Raw genomic sequence first — 16,013 nt, 5'->3', positions numbered from 1 at the left:
GCAATGTTTCTGTAAATGTAATACTCTTCCCCAAATCGGAAGTTTAAAAAGCACACTGATCATCATACGGTAGTTGAAACACTGGTAAGTTTAGGGAGAGTGAAGAGAGGCACATCTTCTGCTCACATGGGTGTCTCGGGGGTATGAGGGTGGGGCACATTGGTGAGCACTGCTTCTACCCAACATGTGTATGGAACAAGCCATGTTCTTTAAGAAGAGGGTTTGCTAAGGAAAGCTATTTGTCCTTCCACTGTGAAATTGTTTGAGGACATTAGGAGTCTCAGATGAAAACCCAAATTACTGTTCGCAAGCATTTTTAAGTAGAAATTTTGGAGAATTACTGGAGAGATATTTTTTATATTCCTCCTAGGAAAGGGGAAGACTGTATACATTTGTATACCAACATATAAATAATGAAATGTGTGACCAAGAGGAATTGATTTCAAGCACTTGAGAGTTCCATCTAATTTCTGAATGTTCCTAAAGATTTTGTTATACAATTGAGATTCAAAGACACTTAAACGTTCAAACAAATGTTAAAAATGCTTGTCTTCATCTTCCCCTGATAAAAATTCCTTCTTGGTGACAAAACAGTACAATTGGCCTACAAAATTTTGAAACACATACTAAAGAAAACCACAGATTTAAAAGTATGTCATCATCAGTGCATGCATGTCCTAGGTCTCTCCTCAGAGAGGACCCAGATCTTAGTATCTAAACACCATTCTCCAATAAAAGCAATCAGTGCTCCCTGGAGTGACAGTTGATTCCAGATCTGGGGCAGGGAAAATATACATGAGCCTAGAACATCCTGTGATGCCAAAAAGGATGGAGGCTTTTTGAAAGGACACTGGAGACCACACCCATTTGAAGGAGTTCCGAAAAATCTAAGCCAGAATAATTTGAACAATAAAATAATAATAGTCTTGGGTTATAGTATATAGAATAAACTAAGTATCTGTAAGCCTATACTGAAATAATTGAATAAATAAGTATATGAAGGAGAAGAGCCAGGTCTTTGTTATAGAATTCTAGTTAATAAATGTAGAAGGTATGAGGAAAATAGACAATCACCATTAGGCAAACAGCACATTAATAATTATTGAAGGCAAGAAGCATCGATGGGTGCTAAAATTAGTAGGCAAAAGAGTAATGAGAAACAGGGATTTGAATGGCCACACAGTGTCTGCCCACAAGATATTTACTAATTTCAAAGGGAAAACAGTGATTTTACAGTGGAGGAAACTGACAGACATGTCCTGTACTAAATGATCAAGGTCAGCATCACTAGGAATAAGACATCAGGATCTTGTACGCCCTGACATGATTCATTTAGTAGTGCACAACATCGCCTTTGTGCTATTCTTGCCAAAAATGCATAGTCTCAACTTCATCATGACAAGACATTGGTGAACCCCAAACAAGGGTCATAGTACCAAAATAACTGACCAGTACTCCTCAAAAGTGTGGAGGAGGTCGTAGGAAACAAAGAAATACCTGGGTACTGTCTCAGACTGGAAGAGACTAAGGAGACATGATGACCAAATGCAGTATGGGATTCTGCTTCAGAAGAAGGGCATTAGGGGTGCCTAGGTGGCTCAGTCAGTTAAGCATCTGCCTTCAGCTCAGGTCACGATACCAGGGTCCTAGATCCAGCCCAACGTCTGGCTCCCTGCTCATCAGGGAGCCAGCTTCTTTCTGTGCATCCCTCTGCCGCACCCCCTGCTTACATGCTCTCTCTGTCTGTCAAAATAAATAAATAAAATCTTAAAGAAAAAAAAAAAAAGAACGAGGGCATCATTGGGAAACCTGGTGAAATTCAACAAGGTCTGTAGATTATGTAGTGTATGATAGCAATGTCAGTTTCCTGGGTTTGGTCCTAGTACCACAGTTGCATAAGATGTCAAGTTTAGGGCAAGCTGAAGGGTATACAGGAACTCTCTGTATCATTTTTGCAACTTTTTTGTTATTCTGCCATACTTTCAAAATTGAAAAGTAAACAAAATTAAAAAGTATTCAATCCTTCTCCCAAAAGAGCACACAGAACAGAAAGTACAGTGCAAGCCCCTTAAGAGGTTGTTTTTTTTGTTTTTTTTTAACTCAGCCTCTTTTCTCACTTGTCATCAGGAATCAGCCTGGTTGTGGGTGACCAGATGGAGAAATGCTGAGCATAGAGACCATGTTGGCAATGCCAAGAGAGAATTGATAATGGAGGCATACTAACTACATTAACAATAATTTTTAATGCTAAAGTATTTGATATTATTACCAGTTCAGCTAAACTACTCATGTGCCCTGTGTCCACCTGAAAGTAAAATGACCAGCATTCTGTACCATCTGAACTTACAGTGGGAGTCATACTCTGCACTGACAAGGACCATAATCTTCTTCGGTGTCAGAAATACCCTGTGTTAAAGAAGCTGAGTCTGGTTATGTTCCTCTGGGGAAAGAACCAATTGGAGTGTTGTCTGGGCGCAGGGAAGTGGGAAGAGTACTGCGGTTTGAGTCCATCTTGCTGTATTGGAAACAGGCACCAGCTCTAGATTCCCACACATGGGCTTAAATACCACCTGCTCATTAAAGGGCCCCCATTCCAAACCCCGGGTCCATGCTTTTCTCCTCACACTTCTCTCTTTCTCGACAGCCCATTCTGCCTTCCATTCTTCTCAGGGGGCTCTGGACCACCATTTGAACTTCTTCTCTCAAATGCCACTGCCCCTCTCCCCTCCAAGCAAGGCGTTCCCCTCCTCCAGAATCCTGCTTAAGCTCTTCTGCTTCCATGATACAATCCATGAGCAAACCACCACTGAATTTGGTTATTGCAAATGTTCTTTATTTACCTCTTAGCATTTTTAACACATGCACATGTGAATTGTATGTGTAGCTAGGTCTATAACTGAGATCATCTAAGACATTTTTAGCTGCTTTAATTTGTGCTTATAATTCCATGTCATCTCTGTGCCTGCCCTTACGGCTCTTCTGTATATTCCTTCTGGCTCTCCTTTAGGTTGTTATTTCTTTGAGGACAAAGACCAGTTGCTCCATCCACTTGCATATTTTACAGTGTGGAATTTGGTGATGTATAATCAGGGAGCTGCCACAAAAGACCAAAATAACAAAGTATTGCATTTGCTTACAATTTTCTACTTTCTTCAAATTATTTGAGAGAATTTTTCAATCATTTGTACATACATAAAATAACAAAATGTAGAGTTAGGGCTATATGAGGGGGTATTTAAATATAATAATAAATATCAGAACATTTCCCTCCCCAAACATGAGATAATAGTCAACAGCACAACAAAACTTTTTAATTGTTTTTAAAATTTTAGTTTGGATACCATAAAAGAAATTTAAGAATAATTTTAGAAAATTTTAAAAGGCCTAATCTTATGTTCTAACTTAAGTTAGAATTGTTCTTTCTTCTTTTTTCTTTTTATTTTTTTAAGATTTTAAAATTTATTTTAGAGAGAGAGAGAGTGGGGGGTGGTGGGAAGAGGGAGGGCAGAAGAGAATCTCAAGCAGACTCCTGGCTGAGCACAGAGCCAGATGCAGGTGGTGCCATCTCAGGACCCTGAGATCATGACCTGAGCCAAAATCAAGAGCTGGATGCTTAACTGACCAAGCCATCCAGGTTCCCTAAGTTATTTGTAAAGTGAAATTTTAAAAAATTATTTGGTTCCCTTATAAATACAAATAATCCTAGTATTATAACTCTTCCATTTTGTCTACATTTCTTAGACTAATATGTCCTAATCCCTGTACTGGGTTCTGGGTTTGCAGCACTAAAACCCCTGATTTTGAGCCCTCTCCCCTTCTGTAGATGAGTTAGGAAATGGAATTTTGGAAAGAAATAATGTAGAAAGCAGAGTGGAGGTGGGACTTTGTTAACCTTAAGAGATAAAGAACAAGGATGTAGAGAGATTAGAACCCTTGTACACTCTTGGTGAAATTATCAAACAGTGCAGCCACCGTGGAAAATAGCATAATGGCTCCTCAAAAAATTTAAAACTAGAATTGTCATACGAGGGTGCCTGGGTGGCTCATTTGGTTAGGCATCTGCCTTCAGCTCAGGTCATGATCTGAGGGTGCTGGGATCAAGCCCCGCATTGGGCTCCCTGCTCAATGGGGAGTCTGCTTCTCCCTCTCTCTCCCCTTCTGTGTTCTTTCCTTCTCAAATAAATAAAGAAAATCTTTAATAATAATTGTCATATGATCCAGCAGTTCCTCTACTGGGTATATATCCAAAGAAATAATTAAAAGCAGGATCTCAAAGAGATATTTGCATACCCACATTCATAACAGCATTAGTTACAATAAACCAAGAGGTGGAACCAACACAAGTATCCACCGACAAATGAAAGGATAAACAAAATGTGGTCTATACATGCAATGGAATATTATTCAGCCTTAAAAAGGAAGGAAATTCTGATACATGCTACAACATGGATGAATCTTAAGGACATTATGCTGAGTGAAGTAATAAGCTTGTCTCAAAAAATACAAACACTGAATGATTCTCCTTTTATGAGGTATCATAGTAGTCAGACTCACAGAAACAGTAGAATGGGGGTTGCCAAGGACAGGGGGTAGGGGGAAATGGTGAGTTGGTATTTCATGGGTATAGAGTTTCAGTTTTGCAAGATGAAACTTAACAAAAAGTTTGCAACTTTAAAACTAGCTCTAGAGAGTGAGTTACACTACTGAACTGGATACTTAAAAACGGTGACAGTGGTAAATTTTATGTCATGCATTTTTTTGCTACAATAAGAAATGAGAAAACTAATAAAGGGAGATCAAGGAAGTCAGAGCTGCATAAACCTGGCCGCTGAGGAAGGGCACCCTGACTTTTATTATGAGCAAGAGATGAGAGGTTGTTTTTTTTTTAGATGGTTGAATCTAAAATGCCTGCCCAGCAAGAATATCTAGGAGGTATTGGATGTAACCAGATCAAGTCTTGAAATATAGTTGGTCATTTACACATTACAAGTACTTACCCTTGATAGATTTCAATGAGCTTAGCTATAGTAAATAGAAATATAAAAAAGTGAAGGATAGAATTCCAGGTTCCAGCTCTTAAGGGGCAGATGGTAGATTTAAAAAAAAAAGAAAAAAAAGATCGGAAAAGAAGTAGCAGCCAGAGATTTAGAGGAAAATACCATACACAGATCTAGTAAGGTGAGGAAAGAAAAGAGAATTTGTTAACTAGTCAGCCTTTGGTTGCCGTGCCCTGGTGGCTAGATTGGGGGTGGGATGGGGTCTTCTATCACTCCCCCTGGAGCCATCTCCCCACCCAGGGGCTCTTAACCTGTGGGTTCATGGACACTCTGAACAAGCTTCAGGGAGTCTGTGAGCCCTCAGGATATCGAGGCAAAATGTTGGATGACTGTGCCCTTCCTTGACAGAGACTCTCCATGGTTTTCATCGTGTGTCATAGCATATGGAGTCAAGATCCAGTATTTCTCCTACCCTGACTTCACTTAGATTATGAGTGTAATTCCTTTTTCTAGTTCATTTTGAGACCATAATCACAATTTATAGTATTGTTTTCTCTGGGAAGATATCATCCAGGTTGTTAAGTGACATGCAGATGAACTCATGCGACATATTTAAGTTGGAGACTTATAACGTTTGCACTGTTAATTTCAGTGGTTAGTCAACAGGGTAGAGAAGGACTCACACGAAGAATCCAGTAGTCAAAAACAGTCTTATTAGAGTGAATATAAGCACATGTGGCATTTTCAGGACCTCCTCCATCCCCTTACACTTTAACCATTACAGGCAAAAAGTATTCTGTGAATTTACTTTTATTTAGATAATCTCACTATATCTCATTTTCCTCATTCTAAGTGAGTTAATAGTTGCCAGATATTATATAATACAAAAAATGAATTTTACTTGTATAAACAAATGTTTATATTAAGAGGTTTTTATATAATTCCCTTTCTGATTTTAGCATTTTCCCACATATCTTTTTTCCCCCTAATTTGTCAGAGAGAGAGAGAGAGAGAGAGAGCGAGCACAAGCAGCAGGAGCAGCAGGCAAAGGGAAAAGCAGGCTCCCTGCCCATCAAGGAGCCTGATGCAGGGCTTGATCCCAGGCCCCTGAGATCATGACCTCAGCCCAAGGCCATTGCTTAACCAACTGAGCCCCCCAGGCATCCCCCCACGTATCTTGTTTATTTTATTCTGTTTACTTGAGAGAAAAAGAGAGAGCGTGCACAAAGGGAGAGGCAGAGAGAGAAGCAGACATCCCAGTGAGCAGGGAGCCTGACATGGGGCTCAATCCCAGGACCCTGGGATCACAACTTAAGCCAAAGGTAGACGTTTAACCAACTGAGCCACCCAGGCACCCTTTCCCACATGTCTTCTGTGTGGTGTGGCCATTTTTCTCTTATTTGAATTAGGTCATTCTGAGCCAATAGATCCTGTGAATTTTTAGATTCACTGGAAGAAAAACTATAAATTAATGCCCAGAAATCTATCCCTACGTTTGGAAAACCAGTTTGGAATACATATCTTACTGATAGCAGGGAAGAGGACATTCATGTCAGAAGAAATTAAAGAAATCAGTCATATTTTATTAACACTGTTGTTGATGTTATGCCTCACAGAACTGAGGCCACACTTCAGCCTTGCATCTGAGAGCGATACCGCTGATCAAGAAGACTTGGAGGCAGAAGATGACCATGAGGAACGGCCTTCAAACCAAACTATCCGAAGACCTCATGCTGTCATTGAAGATGCTGTAGCTACCTCAGGGGTGAGCACGCTCAGTTCTACTGTATCCCACGACTCCCAAAATGCCCACCGGTCCCTCAATGTGCAACTTGGAAGGATGAAAATAGAAACTAATAGGTAAGTCCTATTCTTACGTGGGTGGGCTTTCTTTCCCTTACTTTTATATAAGTGCATGTGTTTGGGGTCTATCTTAAAGTTTGGTCCACAGATGGGGCACCTGGGTGGCTCAGGCAGGTAAGCATCCAACTCTTGATTTTGGCTCAGGTCAGGATCTCAGGGTTGTGAGGTCCAGCCCTGCACTGGGCTCCGCACTGCACTCCACACTGGGCATGGAGCCTGCTTAAGATTTTCTCTCTTCCTCTGCCTCTCTCTCTCCCCCAGCCTTCAATAATAATAATAAAGTTTGATCCAGAGAATACAAAATGTTTCATCACTTTATCCTATTCACGTAAACTTGGTTTGATATCTTTCTTTATCAAACAAGAGAGATTTGTCTTAGTCTCTTTAGTCGAAATCATTTTCTGTTTCTACAAATTCAAGCCTTGTTTGGCAGCATTCTTTGATCCCTACTTTTTCTCCAAGTACAGTGAGATTTTCGAAGTAGCTGTAACTTCAGAGACTGTCTTGGACACAGACTCAGAGCAGTGTGTACCATCCCAGAAAACAGCTGAAAGACAGAAAATCCATGTTCTTGAAAGCCCGTGATCTGGAATATCAAGTTCTCTTAGAAGAGGAAGATCTCTGTTCTTGAGAGTAAATTTAGTGATGCTAAAGCTTTACTTTTCTTAAAAAAAAACAAAACCTTGAAAGGATGATAAACTGACTGCATTTATGATCCTATTTTATTTTGAATATGTTCTGTCGTATCTGGACTTTAATTTCCCTTTGAGAATTTGGTGACATAACATCCACATGATCAGGTTATTAAGTGAAGAGTAAATATTTCCTGTTCTTTACAGATGTTGGCACAGTTCAAGTTCTGAGTCTATGATTTATAGCTTCCTGTGCTGGCTGCAGTTGACATGTGATCAACCGACTTTACAACTCTGGACTTATAGTGAAACCCTTTTTTTTTTTTTTTTGGAGTGAATCAATACCATTTATTCAAATATTTACTTAAAAATCTTGCTCACCAGGAAGATAAAACATATTTTACTTCTTGTCATAAGTTTAAGTTTTTAAAGTTAAGCTTAAATACCAAGCTTAGTACAAGTAGTACAAAGTTCATCTTATATTCAGAAACATGAATTTTGTTTGCATGATTGAGTAAATCCATTCATATCATCTACCTTTTTCATAGAGAAATCTTCTGAGTAAGGGGGAAATGGCTTTTGGACTTCCAGATCCTAATCTTGTCCTGATAAAACCAGCTCTTAGTTGGCATCTCTACTACTTAGTGGAAGACTTTGTGTCTTTCCTCATCCGAGACTTCCGTGGAAATCCTCATTGCCTCCTCTTCTCAAGCAATACACCAACCTTGGTAGTAGGTGTTAACTTTAGTTGTTTTTTAGTTTACTCTCTGTCACCCAGCTCTAGATGGAGTTGTTTTTTATACCCCTCTCTGATCTCTGGAAGATGAATGTTCACTCGATCTGGTTTTGTCGCCAACTCCTCCTCCACCCATGGTCAGAATTATAAATGCAATAAAGCTACTTTATTTACCAATGAGCTGGTATATTTGTTTCTCTGGCCTTCAAACCTTCTGTCTATAGACCCTGGCTTGTGTCAATAGAACCTGCTTTGCTGCCTGCAGCCTCTCCCTTTTCCCCTTAGACCATTGGAGTTAACCCCATTTCCATGCTGTCCCGCCCTCTGCCGCGCTTGCGCCCTCTGCAGGCCGGGAGGGCTGCTCTTCTGCGCAGCCGCGGGCAGAGGGCCTGCTTCCCACATCTCTGTTGGAAGGGCTACGACTGGCCGTATTTCTTTATTGTGTTCCTGTATTTTTCACAACAGCCCACATTCGTGTGTTTTTTTCTCTACATATTTACCCTTATATCTGTGACGTCTACGGGATTATGAGCCTCCTTTTTCTGTTTCTAGTAATATCTTGCACAGCTCCTCCCTGTCACCCCCAGAGAAGGGAGGCGAGGCACAGCGTTCACCTCATGGCGTGATGTTAGAAAAGGGCAGCTGCCTTAGTACTGGTACTAAGCAACGGAAATGAGAGGCGAATCATGTCCGTATCACTTTCAGTTATTACTTAATATACAGAAATTCATACATTGCAGGGACCGCCTGGGTAGTTCAGTGAGTTGAGTGTCCCACTCTGGGTTTCAGCTCAGGTCATGATCTCAGGGTCCCGAGATCAAGCTCCCGGTCAGAACCTGTGCCCAGCGGGGAGTCGTCTTGAAGATTCTCTCCCTGTGCCCCTCCCCCCACTCATATTCTCTCTCTCTCTCCCCCTCTCGCTCTCTAAAATAAATAAATAAATCTTTTTTATAAGAGTTCATACATTGCAAAATAAACTTAAAGGAAATGTTAGTATGTTTTTCAGAAGGCTGTAGCTCTCCTGTTAGAAATCTTAAGCTTGTGTTTAGATAATCACTGATGAAGGTCAATCAGGTTTATCCAGCTCTTGATTATTAGATCACCAATAAGAATACCAGATAGAGAAAATAACATGGTGGCTTTAGAATGTATGTTTTACTTATATTGCGGAGTATGTTTACATAACATGTTCTGGAAATAATTCACTTCACACCAGTGGTTGAAACAGTACTGGAGGACAGTAATAGAGTTAGCTAAAAATCTAACTCTCACAGAGCTGACTGCTTATCTATCAAACGATTCCGGAATTACCTACCTCCACTCACCTAAGTTTAAAAAATTGACTTCAGGGCAGATGCTTGCCAAATTTTTCTGGAAAAGAGAGGCAGGCAATTACCTTAATTTTGAAGAACTTCCCTCTTAACTGCAAGACAAAGTAAAAATAAAGCTGAACTTAATTTTCATTTTGGACTGGGTAAATAATTTTTGAGAGCTGGATTTGGGACAAATGAAGTGGCCTGTCAGAGCTCTGCTTCTAAGGTTAAGTCTGGCTTTTAGAGATAAAAAGAAAATATGTAGTCTAGATACACATAGGTTAAGTTCTAGAAAAAGTCACTGTGTTCTTTGAAAAAAATAATAAATATTCCATACATGTAAATCATCAAGGAAGACAAAAATACATACTAGACCGAGAAATTGCCAACTTAAAAATTCATGCTGAGCTTGCTGTCCATTTCCTACAATATCATTCTTGCTGGAGTGATAAACATCTCCTTTGATCCTCTGGTTTCCTCTGGCCCTCAGTTCCTGCAGCTCAATCCACCAGATTGTGTGCTGCTTAACTCTGCTTATCTTTAAATAATCTGTCTTTCTCAAACCACCTTCTCTGGCTGCCTCTCAAGAGTCTTCCTTTTGTCCTGCTTCTACTACCCACTCTACTCAGTCCTTTCTCCTAAGGGCTCCCCATCTCTGCCTGTGGGAAAGGAGCAGCCTCCTGAACCCTGGGCCCGAATATGTGGCTGGGGACAGGATGGCCTTCCCTGATGGCCTGGCACTGTCCTTGGCATGTTAGCTACAGCTGTCTCATTGAACATTCACAGTCATTCTTTTGGGAAGTTTTACTTTTCCTTTCCACAGATGAGAAAATTGAAGGCTAAAAGTGTTCAGTGATTTGTCGAAGTTAACACAGGAAGTGTGGGGCTGAACCAAGATTCAAGCCCAGGGCTGTCTTTCAATTGGGCCTGTGCTGCCTTCAAACATGCCAACTGAAACAGAAACAAACTTTTGGAATGGAATCTGGTCCCAAGTTAAATCTATCCATACTGAAAAAATGAAACAAATACAGTTGGCTAAGAACTGCAGGGCATGCAAAAATTTATCCTGATAATCTTATGAATAATTCTGTACCTTAACTTTAAATTCTGAATCCAAGTTACCCAATGATCATTTTCTATAAAAATCAGAGCATCTCCCTTTCTATCTGGAAATATTTTTTCAGAGAGTAGTGTTAGAAATGGTGAGTAGGATACCAGTTGGCTCTTAGTTGCATAGTGAACCTTTCATGAATGAGAATTCTGATATAAATGATATGTTAGTTTCTCCTTGTTTCTTTGGAGAATACAGAAGATGCCAACAAAGAACTGAATGTACCAGGAACGCAGCTATCCTTTTACTCACTTCACCAGTCCCCTTAGAAGGGAGAGGAATAATAGTAACATCCTCAACAATCCTAGCAACAACCATTACCATTTACTAAGTACTATAGGGGACCTCACCTGTCAAATTTTCAGTTAAAAAAAAGTGATTGCCTTTCTGCTTTGCATTGATTATCATATCATATCATCAACTTTTTTGATGAGGAGTCACACATGTAAAATATAGCTCTGTTAATATCATATATATTTTACTTTATTTATTTGCCATTTACAGTCACAAAAAGAAACAAAATATCTCTGAAGATTTGGGCAGACAATTGAGGTGGTAGTTTTGAATTCTTGTCTGAAAGTACAAGCCTTCAAGAGTTTTGCTACTCAACATGGGGTCGAAGGGGGCTGTCTGTGGACCAGCAACATGAGTATCACCTGGGGGAACTCATTAGAAATTCAGAATCGTGGGGCGCCTGGCTGGCTCAGTTGGAAGAGTGTGTGACTCTTGATCTCTGAGTTGTGAGTCCGAACACCACATTGCGTATAGAGATAACTAAAAAAATAAGTAAATAATAAACTTAAAAAAAAAAAGGAATTCAGAATCTCAAACCTATCCACAAAATTACTGGATGAGAATCTGCATTTCAATAAAATCCCAGGGATGTCTATGTTCCCTGTAACTTGAGAAGTTCAAATCTAGAAGGTCACTCTGGCTGCTCCAGCTTTATTATCCTGTCAACCAATATAATTTTCTTCTACAGATTACTGGAAGAATTGGTTCGGAAAGAGAAAGAATTACAAGCACTCCTTCATCAAGCTATTGAAGAAAAAGACCAAGAAATTAAACACCTGAAGCTTAAGTCCCAACCAATAGGTGAATAGCAGAGATTTTTAAGTGATACTATTAAACTAGGCTGCCACAGAATGGGGAGAAAGCTAACGGAAAGTTTTATTTCATGGCTTAATTGACACCCATCACTTGTACCATGACTACAAGCAGAAATTGCTTTTAAGAAATATCCAATTCTTGGGTCCCTGGGTGGCTCAGTTGGTTGGGTGACTGCCTTTGGCTTAGGTCATGATCCTGGAGTCCTGGGATTGAGTCCTGCATGGGCCTCCCTGCTCAGCAGGGAGTCTGCTTCTCCCTCTGATCTCTCCCCTCTCATGCGCTCTCTCTCAAATAAATAAGTAAAAATAATATCTTTTAAAAAAAGAAATATCCAGTTTTTAGTAGCAGCAAAATATAACTTGATTTCATATAAGATGATTCATGGTCATTTTTTCCTGAGATTATTTGAGGTGAATATGGCTCTAACACTTTTTTGGTCTTTATTTTAATTTTCAAGAGATTACTACAATAAAAGACTATTTTTGGTCATTTTTGCATTTGTATTCTTTATATTCTGGGTTTTTTCTATTTTATTGCAAATAGTGAAAAAAGAGATTATTATAGGATTATATGGTTTTCTGCTAATTATGCTCATGTTTGTCACATGAAAAACCCACAGTACGATTTTGGTGAAACTATAGAATTGTTTCAAAGAAACTATATTTCTTTGAATTTAGAGCAACTATAGATTTGGTATAAAAGCATGAGGTGGGGATATCATTACATTATTACTTCTGCCCCTCCATTTATTAGTAGTCTTTAAGCGTTTTGTTTATATTTATACTGCCAATCTCAATTGTTTCTGTTATTCTCTGATAGAGCAAAATCTTTTAAAGTGTTAATAAATGTCTGTGGCCTGGGAGGGTCCCAGATGGCCTCTGTGAAGAGAAGCTAAAAATGTCCCTCCCTCCCCAATTCTGTCCCAGATATTCCTGGATTGCCCGCATGCCCCCGGGATTCTCCTGGCACAAATACTGAAGAGTCTGAGCTCACTGAGTGGCTGAGAGATAAGGGAGCTGATGAAGACACTATAAGTCGGGTAAAGAAAACTATCCGTGGGACCAGCTTTTCTTTCACTCCATAATGTTGAGTGCCTACAGCGTGTGAGGCACGGGGCGTATACACTGGTGAGCCCTCGTGCCGCCTGCAGACTAGGGCCTGCAGGTGGTCGTCAAATAAGTCCACAGATAAAGTGTAATGATACCCTGATAAGCTCTATGAAGGAGAGGTCATCAGGTGTTTGGAGACAGAGAGAGGAAAAGGTTGGTGAATGAGCTGGAGTCTAAAGGCCTATGTAGGAATAAACCATGCCATCTGTACGTATATGGGGGAGGGGCAGGTGAGGAGGGAAAAATCATTCGGGCGCTGGGATGCTGTATGTGCAAAACAGTGAAGCAGGCAAAAGTTCTGTGGTCCAGGACTCCTCTACGGAGTTTTTATGTTTTTGAACTGAAAATAAGGAAGAGTGGAAAAATCAAGACAAAACCCAAAATTGTAAAGTTTCTAATTCTCTCTTTTGTTTAACTCTTTAGTTCTCTCACAACATTATTAGACTCTACTGGGCAGTGGCTATTTATTAATATTTAATAAAATAGACCTAGTCAGTCAACTTGTGTCAGGAACACTTTCTAGATCTATAATGACCTGATTCCCCTCTGCTCCTTACAGACTTTGGGAAATTGGTAGGAGGAGTAGCACTTATGTTTGAAGACTACATAATATATACACACATACACACAAGAAGAGGTTTTTTTTTTATTATTTTATAGAAAGGGCCCCAATACAATATTACATTAATTTTAGTTTTATGTTTAAATTTTTTAAATAACAAAGAATAAAGTTTTTTTCCTCTTTACTTGATAATTCATTGGGCTACTAAATAGAATTTAGGGTTTCCTTAGAAATCTGCTTTGAACAAGTTACTGCTACCTAAACTGCTCTCTTGCTTATGGAGAATGATGTGTCCATTCAAGTTCTCTGAAATATTTATTTCTCAAACTAAGACTCAAGTCCCAATTAAAGAGTAGTATGGATGATCCACTAAATCATTGCCTTTTTTTATTTAAAATTAAAGCTTCAGTTTAAACTCAGGACTCTGATTTTATAGTAATGATTTTAAAAGTACCTTTTATCAGCTGTGAAAAACAAATTCAGAAATTAAGTGTAAACAATACCTTTTCAGGAACACTTTTTATCCACCTGAGAAAAATAAAGCTACACAGCAAAAAAACTCTCAAATATAAACATTATGGGGGAGCAGATGAGGTAACTGGGCGATGGGCATTAAGGAGGGCACGTTCTGTGATGAGCACTAGGTGTTAAATGCGACTGATGAGTTACTGAGCTCTACATCTGAAACTAATGATACGTTCTATGTTAACTAGTTGAATTTCAATAAGTTAAAAAATATACAAACGTTATCTTACGAACAGCAGATGTAATTAATTACAAATAAGTTTTATCTGTTCATTAGAAGGCCATTCAGAAATGTGTTGCTTGTGATCTTTATGCATTTGGAAGTCATATGGATGTATTCTTTGTTTTGTAATGGGGGGACTTTTTCCTAATCACTCCAGAAGATTATGTTTTTAGTAGATTTCCTTTTAGATTCATTTTTAAATTATTGCCATTTATATTGTGAATAGAGTTTACTATTTATTAAAGGTATATATAAAATGTCTAACTTTTGTGCATGTTTTACTTTCTCCACAGTTTTTGGCTGAGGATTACTCACTAGAGGATGTTCTCTACTATGTTACACGTGATGATTTAAAATGCCTCAGACTAAGGTACCACTCTTTTCTTTATGTCCCTTTTTCTTGGTGGAAAGAGCGCTGGGCTCAGAAGTCTGGGCTCCTGCCCTGGCTGGGCCCCTCCCCAGCCCTCACCATCTCAGCAGTCCTGGGGCCCATTCTGTGGTTCACATTTGCTCTGAGTAAACGGAATTTGTTTCCCCAGGCTATTACTGGGTACTCTTATAACCAAAATTTCTAGATTAGTAAATGCAATCAACTCAAAGAATTTCTTGATAATAAAGTAGACTGAGGCTATGCAATTATTTTAAGGCTGCCTTAAACAACTGCTCTCATTTAAATTATTAGAAATAATAGGCTAGGTTCCCATTTGCCATCCTATAACATGTACAATGTGATACAGTTTCTTATCATAGTTTTCTCTATCAGGCCAACCACATGCATAAGTGACTCACACAGAATTCTGTAAAGACCCATTTCAAATGTGCTAAAAACCTGAAATGATGCTTTGGGAACTGGTAGTCTGTGGGAATGGAAAGGAAAGGCAGGGAGGGATAATGACAAAACACAGAAAGAATTACATGAGGACCAATAAGACTTTGAGATCTCCGTGTTCTGATCAGAGCGGCGCCAGGCAAAGGTCACTTGTATATGTCAAGAGCAGTGTTTCAAATGAGGTGTTCTCTTCCCCGTGTTCTTGTGTCTTAAACAGGGGAGGGATGCTCTGCGCGCTGTGGAAGGCCATCACCGACTTTCGAGACACACAGACTTGACTGTGGCTCTGTTTGTGTCCAGCCTTCCGTGGAGAGTCTAACAGAACTGGTCTTCGCAGGGGAGGGAGAATCTAAGGGAGAGGAGAAAGAAGCTGCACTTTAAATCCAGTATTTGTTTACTTGTGTTAAAAGAAAAAAAAAAAAAAAGACAAAATACACTGAAATTTCCTAACTGCTTCTATTTCTACTGTTCATAAGGACTCTTTGTAAGGACTCTCAGAAATAATCCTAAACATCAGGATGCTGGGGATTATTTTCGTCTAAACATTTTTATGGAAATATTTTTAACTTAGCAGCTGTTGCACTTTGGCCATGTCTCTTTTACACAAAACGGATAGAACATTTCATGTGATTGTGCATCACTGGAACAAAACCAAAATGTGACCATAACTTTTTAGACTTCTGTGTGTGTGTAGGATACTCAGAGTAGAAATGCATAATTTCGGTTATTGTGTAAAGTTTATGTTTCTTTGGCTTTTTTTTTAAAGTGTGCAGAATCTGAGAAGCAGCGGTTTTTACTTACTGATCTGTATTAATTGTAATATTGACTCTATTTTGTAACTTAAGTTTCTGGCCCATAGTACGTTCATTTGAGTCGTGTATGCACTACTGAACTGTACCAGTTGCACATGTCTGAATCCTAGTAATGTTAGCTTGTTCTAAAGCTATCCATTGTGTCATATTTACTCTAAAAAGTAAAGACTCTTAACATACTGTTCGATAAA

General features: G+C 39.2%; 1 protein-coding gene across 3 annotated transcripts in view; it reads left to right on the top strand.

Moving 5' to 3' along the window:
* Positions 1-16,013, top strand: part of MAP3K5 (mitogen-activated protein kinase kinase kinase 5) — a 194,706-nt gene extending 178,693 nt beyond the window's left edge. Inside the window, exons 26-30 of one of the 3 annotated variants that reach the window (XM_032844826.1) lie at positions 6,614-6,857; positions 11,635-11,747; positions 12,689-12,801; positions 14,475-14,551; positions 15,228-16,013. In XM_032844826.1, coding sequence (XP_032700717.1) covers positions 6,614-6,857; positions 11,635-11,747; positions 12,689-12,801; positions 14,475-14,551; positions 15,228-15,288 — 608 coding nt within the window. In that variant the 3' untranslated portion in view covers positions 15,289-16,013. Of the gene's footprint in view, positions 1-3,007; positions 3,282-6,613; positions 6,858-11,634; positions 11,748-12,688; positions 12,802-14,474; positions 14,552-15,227 lie in introns of those variants that run through there. The other 2 variants (XR_004381165.1, XM_032844827.1) reach the window with 2 other exon arrangements.

This window comes from Lontra canadensis, unplaced genomic scaffold (assembly GCF_010015895.1).
Source record: "Lontra canadensis isolate GAN:19392208 unplaced genomic scaffold, GSC_riverotter_1.0 scaffold156, whole genome shotgun sequence".
Lineage (NCBI taxonomy): Eukaryota > Metazoa > Chordata > Mammalia > Carnivora > Mustelidae > Lontra > Lontra canadensis.
Note: the sequence above shows the minus strand (reverse complement) of the source record. Positions and strands in the feature narration are given on the sequence as shown.